This window comes from Chelonus insularis, unplaced genomic scaffold (genome assembly GCF_013357705.1).
Source record: "Chelonus insularis isolate UGA/USDA-ARS -01 unplaced genomic scaffold, ASM1335770v1 contig_18_pilon, whole genome shotgun sequence".
Lineage (NCBI taxonomy): Eukaryota > Metazoa > Arthropoda > Insecta > Hymenoptera > Braconidae > Chelonus > Chelonus insularis.
In genome coordinates, this window is record NW_023276419.1 from 221,838 (window position 1) to 236,408 (window position 14,571).

A 14,571-nucleotide genomic window follows, 5' to 3' on the forward strand; every position below is an offset into this window, starting at 1 on the left:
TCAAACTGACGAAGGGAACAGAGAAAAGTGGAGGGGAAGTCAAAGAGAAGTGGAGATATAACAGATGTTCTTTGTACTCTAATGCATTATTTTTTTTCTCATCAGTTTTTGTACTCCAGTCTCCAGTTGATCATTATGCGTCCACCAGTTCTGACGTTTTTTTTGTTGCTCTCTATCATCACATTTACATTGAATACCCAAGCACTTCCTCATCTCATATCACATCGGAACAAAAAGGAAACTCTAGATGATGATCAATGCATTCCAGTTGATTTTACCGATGGTCAAGTAGGACTTGTTAATGTCATAGCATTTCTTGATTCTTCCTGGCCATTCAGTTACAAGCAAGCTGATATGTAAATATTTTTTTTTTTATCTTATCACTATTTTTATATTTAGTAATTAACTTTTATCATTACAAAAAGGTTGAAGATACTGAAAGAGCGATTGGAGCATTCAGGAATACCGGAAGTGTTGTTTTTCGCTGTTATTAATGACTTCTCAACCATTGACGATCTTCAGGATAAATTGGAAGAGGAGACTTGGATGAATGTAGCACCAGAAGAAGTATTTGAGATACAAAACATCCTTGGAAACATGTCGAAATCAAATGACGATACTGTAGAGCTGCTAAAAGAGATCATTTCTCCGGATATTTTCATCATTGAAGACAATGAAAATCTTGGAATCTCTAGAAATCTCAATGGATCCCGTGACCAAGTGTTAGTGATGGATAGATGTGGCAAGATGACCTATCAAATCATCGTTCCCTGGAGTATTCTTCACTTTCCATATGTCAAAGCAGCAATTTTATCAACCTACAAAGATGATCCCTGTGGTCCTTGTGATGCTTACGCAACTGTCATTGATTTTAATCAACTCAGCAACATTACATCTACCAACATTACATCTAGTGAAGAACAACTAGAAGAGATGATGGTGTCAGAAAGTGACTTAGAACTACATGAAAACATTCAACTTGAACATTCTGGAGACTTTGCATCAATGTTTGAAGTTCAATCAACAGCTATGAACCTTGAGGAAGCTAATAGTAATCGCCCTGATGGTCTAAACGACCTGGAAAATGGTGTTCCAAGTCTGAGAATTATTATGCATGCACCACACTATCATATCAATGAAGATGCAGCAAAAAAACATGAATATTTGGTGTTAGAATGGTCTAAGCCTAACTATCATGGACATCTAGACAGCTCAGATGCTTATACGTATGATAAAAGCTCTCGTAGAAGATCTGGGATGCTGATAGACAGCATTTTTTATGAAAAAAATGAAAGTCCAGGCTTTTATGGTGAAGTTGCTGATTACTGGAAGGAAAATAGTCTAGAAAAAAACCCGGAAGAAAATAATAACGATGCTTACGTTAATTCGTCATCAAGGCCTTCAGGTTACAATGAAGAATTACACAATGTTAATGATTTAGGCATCAAAAACTCTATTGATCCACTGATGAATGGTGAATTTGTGACCCAGGAAGGAGAGGAAGAGTCAGGAATAGTCACTGAAAAAAATGATGGTGATGAGGAAGACATAAAAAATAAATTAATTGCCCATTACAGTAAATTATTACCTTGGATTTATTATGTATTGAACGATTGACATCTTATAAATAAAATATATCATAAAATACATTTATAAGGTTATTTATTAAGTTTCAATCCAAGTCTAATCACGATGATGATGAAATAAAGATTTTTCAGCATGGCAACAATTTTTGGGAAATATCATTTGGGTTACTAAAAATAATTAGTAGTTATAAAAACAGTACTTCTACCGCGGGAAAGCGATGGAATCATGAAGATACTGCTCTTAAAGCAAGTTTTTTAGGATTATTTCGTAAACTATACAGAGATATAAAACAAGTTTTGAATAAAAATTTAAGATTTTTTGATTTTACATAAAAAAGTTCCTAAGGCTTACTCTCCTACTTATTATAGTTTAGCTGCAGATAAATAAAAAGTTTCAACTTGTTGTATCTTTATCATTATTTTACAGTCAAACTGTGAGGAATACAAGTCACAGTGTGATAGCTTTGTTTTATACAGAATTGTAGCTGCTACAACTTTTATTCGAAATTTTTTTTTCCATACTCTATATAATTTTTAAGAAAATCTCAAAAAACTTTTCTCTGAAATAGCTTTTCATCGATTTCTAATCATGCTGAAAAATCATAATTTCGCGAATTGAGTGACTAAATAATTCTCTTTCTATTATTTACACTCAATCACGTGAATCATCAGAATCAGTGCTAGCACAACTGCTAGAATTACTCTTATTGTTAGTGCTTTTTATAACATCTTCAGAACTAGTACTAACATCACTACTAGAATCACTATCATTACTTGTTAAACTAGATTCTGAGCTTGTGCTAGAGCAGCAACTCTTACAATTACTCTTATCACAGCAGCTACTGCTACTACTGCTACTATCATCATCGCTAGAAGTCGATTCATCATCACTATCTCTATTAGTAATAACCAATTTATTCATTTTATCAACGACTCTATTAAGGCAGAGCTTCGGACCAGTGGGAGCTTCAATATTAACAACACAAGGTAATTTTTCAACTTTCTCTTCTTCCAAAACTGACCAAGCAGCAGCTTCCAACTCTACTAAGTCAAGACCCACATCTTTTTTCTCAATTTTAACAGCCTCTAGTTCACCAAGAATCTCTTTTATCGTTGCTTCTGGTAATCTCTGGACCCAAATAAGATAATCTCTGATGTATAATTGGTTTAAAACATATCTTGGGTCATAAGAGTTATTAAATAGCCCATGAATTTCACATAAACTTTTTAAAATGGACTTTTTTCCAAGAGCTAAGATTTTATTTACATCATCTAGGACCTTGATGGATAGCTCCCAGTATCTGTAGAGTGGAAAGCAGAGAGATCTACGGATACAAGATTTCACAACATCTTCAAGAAAAATGAAATAATCAAACCAAGATAGAGTGGAGCTGATTTTGTTGATATCCCAGCTGCTTTCTGATGTATTTTCACCCATTGTTACTCGATGATTATAGCAATAGCTAAATAAAATGTCTACCAAACTTAAAAGAGCTATTCTGGACTCTTCGTTGGTTAATAAAAATTCTTTATTAGGTAATTCTTTTAGAATATCTTGTTCGGTGGTTGAAAATTCTAGGCTTTCAGGGTTTGTTGTGTAGAATGAAGGCTGGAAGTCAATGATCCGTTTGATGGAGTCTTCTGGTTGAATTAAATCAGCAGTGTAGTGGTCATCACTAAAATGGTATTTTTCGTTTACTTCGCGGAGACCTCGGCGATTGGTCATTGGAGTCGAGTCGGGAAATGGAAGGTCTACGACGTCTTTTAGCCATCCTTGCTGAAAAATACATTTATTTTTAGGAACATTGAAAAAAGATTGGTTATATGATTAATTTAAAATATTTGAAACTAATTAAAAATTGGATAGTACATTTCAAAAATCAGGTAACAAATGCAATAACGTACTTCAAATGATTCCAAAGCTCCTACAATCTTGTTAGCAAACCCATATCTTGGTCCTTCCAATAAATTTACGATCGGATTATTATTCAAGTTTGTTTGAGGATAAAACCACTCATTTCCATTCGTAGTGTCATTATCAACCAAAGAATTCTCATTAGTCACTGCTGGATTACCAATCACCTCAATAGTAGAAACGAAATTTTTCTTTTGCTTTGGTGGTGCCAAGAGTGTTGTTATCATATCTAAATTATCAAAATGTTCACCAGGATTGACTTTAGAAAATTTCAGTGTAAATTGTCCTGAATTACAGTCATAAGATCCTGAGGATTGGTCATTCTCTATTATTTCTCCAGGAAGTTTAAGTCTAAAAATAAGTTTAAAATATTGTAATTACTAAAAAAAAATTATTAATTACTAAACTACATTAAATTACCTTAGGTAGTAAGGACTGGAGAAAAATCTAACGTCTGTCCCTTCAACATAAACTTCTGTGTCCTTAATATTGGCATAAGGTGCGTGCACTTTGACAATTAATTCATTGTCAGTCTGTAATAACTCGAATCTTGGAGTCAACATTTTTTTTAAATATTAATATACAAAAAACTTGAGGTTCGATAAAAATTAATGAAGCATATTTGACATCAATTCGTAACGTTTTTGCACTTCTTAAGCAGCTCGTTATAAATAAACTTTACAAGTTATTTTAGAACACTTTGGGATATTTCGATCGCTATTTATTTAATAATTTAGTAAAAAATTTTATGGAATTAATGGATTTCAAAGAAAGGACGATGGGAGGAGAACAATTTTGATAAAAAATTATAAAACTTAAACTATTATGCAAATGAAAAACAACACATGAATAATAGTTAGGGATGGGCGATATTTATCGATGTATCGAAATATCGATAAATTTTTTCTAATATCGAGTCTTTTTATTCGATATTTTTCATAGACGATACATCGATAGTCGATATTTTTTCTCGCAATATCGACCATGTAGAGACCTCTCGTGGTATTTTAAATAACTAACCAAAAGCCATTAGCAGTCACATGTTCAATATCAGGTCTCACGCGTTTATTAATTATTTATTAATTAATTTATAATTAAACAAAGTGAAAAACCATCATGTTCAGTATAGATGAAGATGATAAAGGGTTAGAAACTCTATATGAAGAAGATCCACGAAGATTCATGATTGATTGAAAAATGTAAACTAAATGTTATTTCTGACGAGGGTTCTGCAAATAATATCAAAAAGATTAAAAACAACAAAAATTGAAAAAGTTAGGTTATGAAGGATTATTGTAAGTGATGTATAAATATAACAATAATTTTACATAGTAAATCTACAGATATAATCCAATAATAAAACTTATGAATAGAATTCAAGTACATTACATTATTATAACATGGAAAAAATAGAAACTGTTTTTGTAAAATTATTATAATTTTAAGTAATTCAACTAAATTTTGTAAAATTATTATGTTAATAAAAATGGGTAAAAAATATTTGTGTGTTTTGACTAAATCATATTTTAAAATAAGATGATGAACCGCATTCATTAAGATCGACTGATGAATTAGAGGCACCTCTATAGACAAAAATGTTCAAGATAATTCATTAGAATATTTTGTCAATTTCCTAGAATTAATTAATAGGCATTCAATAAATTATTAATTAGTATCAAAGATTCGACAATCAATAATTTATCGCTGAGCGCTAAATTACGAGTTAGACTTTTAATAGGCCAAGTCTAAGTGCAGCAGCTTCACGTATTTAAAAGTACAACAGTAATTGTTGTAATTATTATAAGATTACTTTTCATCTGTTTATTAATTACTGAATATTTAATCATTAAGTTACTTCATCAGTAATGCTCACTAATTTAAATTTACCAATATCAATGGGTATAACAATAACTTTTTTATTATTAATATGATTATTTATATTTTGAAATTTTTAAATTTAATAAGAACAAAATTTTAGCATGAGTACTCCATTTACTTAATTTAAGTATATAATATACTTGCAGTAAAGAATTGATATACTTGATTCAAGTAACAAGTATTTTCTTATTAATAAAAAAGAATTCATAATATGAGAAAATGGTTTTTGAAGTGTAAAACAGCATTATACTCAGCATAAGTACGCTTCATACGGGATCTCCCCGTATAACATACACTTGAGGAAAGTAAGGAAGATCGTCAGTGTAAGAAAACTATATTATCAACTGAAGTAAACTTTGTAATCTTCTTTTATTATCTACCTACTTGAGATAAACAAAATATTTACAAAAATGCAGTAATCGCTATTTTTGGTATAAATTAAGGCTGGGCTGAAGTCAGAAAGTTTCCCGGAGTTGACTTTACGCCCTCACGTTGTGCGGCGAAAAGCCGAAGCTCGATATCAATTGAAATTGAGTAGGTAACAGAGAAATCGTTCGAAAAATGATAATTTTCAGGGATGCACTACAAAAAGGGAGCCTTAGGGTACCAAGAAATTTACAAATTTTTGAATAATCTGTTCCGAGCAAGACAGAGCACAAAATATATCTATCTATCTCCGTCTTATTTTTCAGAGAAGACTGCGAGTTCGAACAGTTGACGAGCAAGCACATTCCCCACCCTCTGTTACTAAGCCTGAAGCTTACGATATCTAAACGTAAACAAAGCAAATGAAAATATGCTAGCTCTATAGTCAGAAGGTTCGCCAGTTATTTTACCGAACGATGTTCGATTCCAATTGCGGCAAAATTTTTTTTTATTTAAATTGCATGTAATTGCAATTTTATCATGCCAAAAATGAGTTTTAAATTTCAATTTTTATGTAAAATTTTTTTTCAATTAATCAATGACAAATGAGAAAATATTTGAACAGGGCCATTAACCTTTTTTTGTACAAATACATTGATAATAGCCTTTTTTAACAACTTATTAATAATAAAAAATTGTTTAAACAATCCGCGGCGAGTTCCGATACTTCGCCGGCAAGCTCGACCCCCACTTTCTGTGCCCAAGCCTGTAGCTTATAATTTTCAAGCATCGTTTACTATAATTGGAACTATAATAGCTCAGTGGTTAGAGCCCCGACCTTTTATTTTGCTGGGCAGGGTTCGATCCCAGTCATAGGCAATTTTTTTTTCTGTTTCTTGTTCAAGTGACTTTATATACTTATAAATCAATTCATATATTTTATTACATTATTCTTCCAATTAATTACGAAAAAAAACTTGTTTTTCTGAAAATAAGCTGAGGGTGAGGAACGAGTTACTATGAATTCTCTTCTTTAGAAAATGTTGTCTTTAAAAGACACTAGGAATTGATTTTGAACTTATACAAACAACCAATTATTGTATTTATATAAAATTTTAATGAAAAAAAAAAATTGGCTATAACTGGGATCGAACCCTAATCGGTAAAATGAAAGCTTGGTGTTCTACCTACAGAGCTAACATATTATCTCTGACATCATGTTTATGTTTATAAATTGTATAATGCAGGCTTGAGTACGAAAGGTGGGGATAGAGCTTGCCGGCGAAGTGCCGGAAATCCCCGGGGATTGTTTCAACTACTTCTAAAAATTTCTAAATTGCTTAAAAAAAAGCTACGTTTATATAGCTATAGTAAAAAAAGTGTTTATAACCCTGTTCATGTTTTCCGACTCGGCGTCGATAAATTACATAAATAATTGAGAAAAAAAAATCAAATCGTTGGTAAGGATTCATTTTAGCATGTTAATATTATAATTACATGCAAATCTAACAAATGAAAAAGAAAAAAAAAACTTTACCATGACTGGAATCGAACCCTGCCCATCAAAATGAAAGACCGATGCGCTAACCACCGAGCTATTATGATTACAAAACATTTATATATGCTCAAAAATTATAAGCTGCAGGCTTGGGCATAGAGAGTGGGGGTAGAGCTTGTCAGCGAAATGCCGGAACTCGCCACGGATTGTTTAAACTACTTTTCAATGTTGATAATAATATGATTAACTTGTTAATAACATAACATTGTTAATACATGTAAAGATGTATAAGTTGTTAAACACAGGCTATTATCAATGTATTTATACAAAAAGAAAGTTTATGGCTCTGTTCAAATATTTTTCGACTTAGCGTCAATAAATTCAATGAATAAAGAGAAAAAAAAATCAAATTGTTATAAAAGATTAATTATAGCATGTCAATATTATAATTACAGCTAATCTAACGAATAAAGTAGAAAAAAAAATTGGTTATGACTGGGATCGAACCCTGCCCGGCAAAATAGAACTCTGACGCCCTAACCACATGGCCAGCATAATCTCGATATTGAGTTAATGTGCATTTGTTTTTACACTACATGCTTGGATACGCCGACTTGGAATTGAGCTTCCTTATTAACATTTATACCTAATAAAAATGATAATAATGGATGAATATATGTATTTGAAGTTATTTGCAGGTATTATATTAATTAATGTTAAATGAGTATCATCATTTTCATTTATTCTAACTGCAATAGTCATCAAAGTGTAGGGCATTGTAAAGTGATACACTATGTTTACATCACATACATATATAACCCGTACACACACATGCAGAATTTACTCGCCAAAATGCAGGGCACCATCAGTTCTGGATACGGATTGAGCATTTTTTCAATATGGATGACTGAGGTCATCTGCGAGCATAATGCTGTCACCTATCAGAATTTTTTCAAACTAATTTTCCGGAGAATATCATCTGGAATACAAGATTTCTAATTATTTCTAAATTATTCAATTTTATACTATGAATTGATTTTTTTAACATTCAGACAGGTGGCAAGGACTGACGCAAACACGAATTTTGGGCGAAAAACGTATAAAAATAGAATAATTAGTGATTTTTCATCTGAATGATGTGGCCGCCATCTTGAAATTTAAGCGCGGCAAGTCAATTCATAATTTTTTCATTATTCTTTCTAATTTTTTTAATAAAAATATTCACTATATACAAAAAATTGTTGTTTACGTCAGTCCGGCATTAATTCTTCTGTAATTTGGTACCTAATTTTATAGAAATAATGGTAAATTGGCGAAGAAATTAGAAATTTCCCGATCCCATGTATTTGGATAGGGGGAATCAGTCGCCTTTCTGACTTCAGCCCAGCCTTAAATATTAACAGCATCTTAATAATTCATTTAACTTATAATTACCTGTTTACACGAATTGCACAATAACTTTGCATTACTTTTTTATAACAAATTTTAGGTTATGTTTGTTATGATCGGGTTCTTTAATTTTTAATTTATTTAGGTTGGTACCAATGTCTGGCAGAAGTTGGCAGCTGTGATCAGCAATTTGCTAATTGAACTCGGGCCTTACACTGACAGAAAAAATGTGATAGCTAGAAAGTATACTAGCGGCAAACACAAAATATACTCAATTTGAGTATAATGATTTTTTGATGCAAGTACATTTTATATCAAAATGTGTATTATATCATTATATCAAAATTTTTATGAATTTCTTTATTTTGTGGGGTGGCTTGAGTCAAGGTCAAAGAGGTTTAGACTCATTGAGGATGAGAGGCTATGAATACATTAACAAACGCAAAATGTCATATTTCTGTGTCCTTAGGATAATTGTATAGTCCAATCAAATGAGGGAAATGAGATAATTTTGGTTTGCTGCGGCCAAATTAATGATTTATAGATGACTGGATCGGAAATTTTGCGAGAAACACAATGGTGTAGGTTAAAATTGTTTGGCACACATAGGGGGGGAGTAAATCGCGAAAAACCGCCCCCCCTCGCGAATTTCTCGATTTCTATGATAGATATGAAAAAATGTTTTAAATAAAAGTTGTTCAGAATGTAATTTTAATAAAAAAAAAGCACTGAACATATCTAAGATAGATAAAAAGTTATTCGCGACTGAAGCTTCACTATTGACAAAAGCTTCAGTCGCGTCTAAGGAAATTAATAAAAAATACTAAATGTTAGAAATATTACTTTTTGGCGATTTATTTAGAAAAAGGAGATATTGAATTTCATTTTTAGAGAAAAATTTTTTTTTTTCATTGATTTTTTCATTATTTTTATAAACAATGAATTATTTAAATCATTCCGATTTTGGGCTCAAAATGTGCAGAATTAAAAATGGAACATTTCATCCATGCAAAGTTTTTTATTATTTTGCACCTGTTAAAAGTTATACAGGTATAAATATTTGGTAAGTGTAGCAGCTCCACGTATTTAAAAGTACAACAGTAATTGTTGTAATTATTATAAGATTACTTTTCATCTATTTATTAATTACTGAATATTTAATCATTAAATTACTTTATTAGTAATGGTCACTAATTTAAATTGACCAATACCAATGGGTATAACAGTAACTTTTTTATTATTAATATAATTATTTATATTTTGAAATTTTTAAATTTAATAAGAAAAAAATTTTAGCATGAGTACTTCGTATACTTAATTTAAGTATATAATATACTTGCAGTGAAGAATTGATATACTTGAATCAAGTAACAAGTATTTTTTTATTAATAAAAAAGGATTCATAATGTGAGAACATGGTGTTTAAAGTGTAAAACAGCATTATACTTAGCATAAGTACGCTTTATACGGGATCTCCGTATAAAATACACTTGTGGTAAGTAAGGAAGATTCTCAGTGTAAGAAAACTATATTATCAACTGAAGTAAACTTTGTAATCTTCTTCTATTATCTACCTACTTGAGATAAACAAAATACATTGGCTCACATTATACTGATTCCAAGTAGAAAGACTACTTAAATACAAGTACTTTATTTTCATAAAACTTGTATACTTTTTACTTCTTCAACCGCTTGTAGTCTACTCAGGAGTGGTATATTCTGTATTTAGACTAAGTTTTTTTTTTATTCATTTTAAAACGAAGTTTTACTGATTCCAGGTACTTTCTTTACCTGCCCTCCGAAACTTTTTTACCTATCACTTTTATACTGGGGACAAGTAAATTGTATAATTCGCCACCGGAAAAAATTTCTGTCAGTGTAGTGTCGTACATGAAGACTATAGAACTGGAGTCCAAACTCTGGGGCCTCTCATACGGAAAATTCGTACAGGAAATTTTTTAGAGCAAAGGTTCTAAAACCAGCCACCAGTGGTGCTGAATTACGTCGTGTACCGAGTGAATTTAGCAGCATGTAAGACGCGCGAAGTTAGTAAGAAGACGTCATTGAATTTAGCTAACCTTTTGCTAAGTGGAAAATGTTGTGATAAATTGTAAATTTTTTAAATTGTGTAAAAATGACAAAATGTTGTGTTGTGCAAGGATGCAAAAGCGGTCATTCAGATGATGAGCGGAAACGCAAAGCTAAAGGTTTACGGAAAAGAACACTCTTTCAAGTTCCAAAAGTGAGTATCACTCATTGCATTTGGAGTGAGTTTTTTAGATGAAATTTATTTACAATGCTACTTAAAATTAATTTACAGTGTCATATTCGACGTCAACTGTGGGTAAATGCTCTTCAACAAGAACTTAAAGACAGTGATCGTGTCTGTGAACTTCATTTTTTGGATGAATATATCGTAAAGGGCAAATCAGTTCTGATCAATGGGGAGTCTATTTTCATAGAAAATGAAAGGTGGCATTTAACTGATAACGCGATTCCTCTTAGAGAAGAAAAATGTCAAAATCAGCAATCGATGAATTGCAATCAGGTATTTAACCAATCTCTTAACGTAATTTTTTATATATAAGAAGAAAAAAAAATTAATCAATAAATATTTTTATTCTTAAAGTCTACTGAAGAAGAACAATCGTGTTCGCTATCAGAACAACAAATTTTTGATCAACAATTTATTCAAGAAGAGCAAATTCTTCTAGTTGACACTGAAAATTTACAGCCAACAGGACTACTATTGGAGCAGTCTGTTGAGCCATCAGTTTCCCAAATGGAATGCGATGAGGTAAAAAGTTTAAGATAACATTGAAAATTATTAAACTGAAAATATTTGAAAATAAAAATAATTGTTTATTTTTGCAGATTATACCAAATGAAGTGTTGCTAGAGCAAACTGCATCATCTTTATCTGCAGTTTCATTAGCTTTACCAAATGAATTGTCACTAGAGCAAGTAGTATCATCGTTTTCGGCAGTTTTACCAGAACGTTAGTGTTACTATGTACAATCATCGGATATGATTTTGATTCATCTCGATGTAGGTAGCTTGTTGGAAAAATTAAGATTACGAGTAACAGCTGATCTTTCTGTTACGGTAAGAATATAAACGCAATTTGTATGTTTCAATAAAATAAAATTACAATAAATAATTTAAAAAAATAACAAAGAAAAATAAATCATATAAACTAAGAAATAAGTAAATAGACTAAAATTAGATAATTTTAATTAATTACAGTAATAAATTAAATTACAATCAAATTTATATAGAACATAATTGAAACAAATTGACTTTAAATATTGTATGTCATTATTCTAGCTTGTAATGCCACATCGATCAGAAATAATTCTCACTGATCGTGTATCATCTATGGAAGAATTGTACGCATCTATGCGTAAAGCAGAATCACTCACAATTTGTTGCGGAACATTATTTGATGAAAATAGGTCAAAATATTTTTAAATACGTTTGTTTTATTCTGTTACAATTTTTTTGATATTAATTACAACTGAAAAAATGTATCATAATAGATTTCATCTACATTCACAATTACAAATAATTGATAAGTGTGGTGGATTTCTCATCGTTTTTCCAGATATGCCACCCAGTGTAGTGGAATCATCACACCAAATGAAAATTATCAGCGTCAGCAATTAAATCCTCGCTGTCGAGCGTGCCGCATACTTCGCCAAAGAATACAAGCAAACATGAGATATAAACGCGATTCGACACTTGCTTTTCGTATTAAACAAAAAAAGGAAATTTACCGACAACGATGTCATCGACTTATTAAGAAGGTATGATGTATTTATTTTTTAAATTGTTGTGTCGGCAACCTGTAGTCGTAACATTTGACGTAATATTAAAATTACTTCATATTTGTTACATATTTCATTTTAATATAATGTATTAAATTCCTAATTTATTAACTTCATTAAAATGCAGATGAACATAATAATTTCGTTTCATTTTGAACGTGATAATTTTGAGTACGATTATCTCATGACATCTCGTCTCAGTCAAGATCCCTTGGAGGTAAATATAAGTTTGGATAATATTATTATTTGTATGATGTTCGTAATTGTAAAATTAAAATATCATGATTATAAATATAAAATTTATAATTATAATAACGTGTTGCATATTATTATACAAAGAATATTATAACATATCTTTATTTGATTCATTACAGAGATTTTTTTCTATCATGCGGAATTCTTGTGGATCCAATGATCACCCCGATCCAAAATTATTTGGTCAAGTATTCAGACTCGTATCGTGTTTCTCCTTAGTTCGTCCACCAAAAGGCTGTAACGTTTCTGGCCCTCAGCTTTTGTCAACATTAATGCAAACTCAAGATTCGTTGTACCTAACACAAAGACCTAGGAAAGAGTGGTTAAATAAAATTGATGAATTATTAGAAGATAATTTTGAAAACGAAGAGCGAGATTGTGTTGAAGATGATATTACGGAGCATGATTACTGTATTTTTAATACAAGCGATGAAGTTCAAGCATTCATTGCTGGTTACATTACTAAAAAAATGCAAATTTTATTAAGGTACGAAGATTGTAAAATTACTTTACAAGCAACGGAAGATGAACGGAACGATGAATGTAATGAATTGATTCGGCTCAGAGATTTTTATGATGGCCTTTCTTATCAATCTAAACAATTATTTGAACTAACAAGAACATTAGAAAAATCTGTTCTTAAGATAGTTGGAACATCGGAAGTTCAAATAGACACTCTTCACGACATACTCAAAGAAGCAGGAAAACAAAATTTACCACATGTTGGCTGTGAATCTCATGAACATGAAGTAACTTCAAGGGTGATCGACAAGTATTTAGTAATGCGAGGTTTCTTTCTTGCAAAATATGCAAATCGCAAATTTGAAGATCGCGCGAAGCAGTGCAAAATTTATCGAAAGAATGCTAAATATTATTAACACTGGACAGTAATTATATTCGGCTTCGTGAGGTAACTAAAAAAATAGAATTGTTGCGTCAAAATAATGCAAAAATTGATGCTATAGATGCAGCAGGTCGAACTCCATTTCTTTCAGCTTGTGATTCTGGCAATCTTGAAGCAGTCAAATATCCAATAAATAATAATGCTAATATTCATCCTAGTGATTCAGAAAAATAATTTATACGATGTTTTTGTGTTTCCAATTTGAAAAGACATTAAGAGATTTGTATTTGAAATGACATCAGTACATATGTCAGATTTTTATACTCTTGTAATGTTTTTATGGTATAAATTATAACGAAAATAAAAATGCAGTTTTCAATGATTTATTGTAATCTAATTTTTTTCAAAATATACCAAAAATTAATTCATTTGTCGATTTCGTCAGAAATATTATAAAAAAATATTTTCAATGATTGGTTTTTTCAAAAAAACTTTTTTTAAAGAAAAATCAATAAAATATTAAGTTTGTAAGTTTGGATTTTTAATACTTTCAATGTCTATCATTTTTCCTGCTAGAAATTTCAAATATTTGTTAACACCCCAGAGAGGTGAATTTCTCTCTGATGAATCCTACGCTCACAGATGGTATGATAGTTCGCTGTCTTTAAAAAGTTTTATAAAAAAATATTGTTAAAATATTGATGCAAAAGAATGTGACATTATTGGATTATTAATTGTCTACAAATCATATGTCTGAAATAAGTAAACGTGGTCTGACAATGGTTTTGTTGCGGACTGAATGCGATGATAGTTTTTCATTGCACATCAACGTTGCTTCTAGAAATAAAATAAAATTGTTTGTAGTGAATCAACATCTCAAATTATTAAAAAAAAAATTAACTTTTTTGAGTTGAATTCATTATGTCGACTTATTTAAGACAGAAATAGAAATCTACGTACAAATAATCAAATCCGATGAAATTAGTTTGAATCACACTTTTTGCTGTGGATTC

The 14,571-nt window shown here is 30.8% G+C and overlaps 2 protein-coding genes across 2 annotated transcripts; one reads left to right on the forward strand and one right to left on the reverse strand.

Annotated features, from left to right (window-relative positions):
- The first annotated feature begins 129 nt into the window (after nucleotides 1–129).
- Nucleotides 130–1,631, forward strand: LOC118064409 (uncharacterized). Its single transcript, XM_035078974.1, has 2 exons — nucleotides 130–356; nucleotides 426–1,631. The coding sequence occupies exons 1-2, from the start codon at nucleotides 136–138 to the stop codon at nucleotides 1,615–1,617; spliced, it is 1,413 nt and encodes a 470-aa protein (XP_034934865.1). The 5' UTR covers nucleotides 130–135; the 3' UTR covers nucleotides 1,618–1,631.
- Nucleotides 1,575–4,369, reverse strand: LOC118064408 (protein SHQ1 homolog). Its single transcript, XM_035078973.1, has 3 exons — nucleotides 3,922–4,369; nucleotides 3,492–3,852; nucleotides 1,575–3,363 (listed from the first exon to the last, which is right to left on the reverse strand). Exons 1-3 carry the CDS (start codon nucleotides 4,062–4,064, stop codon nucleotides 2,239–2,241), a joined length of 1,629 nt encoding a protein of 542 aa, XP_034934864.1. The 5' UTR covers nucleotides 4,065–4,369; the 3' UTR covers nucleotides 1,575–2,238.
- Nucleotides 4,370–14,571: the final 10,202 nt, after the last annotated feature.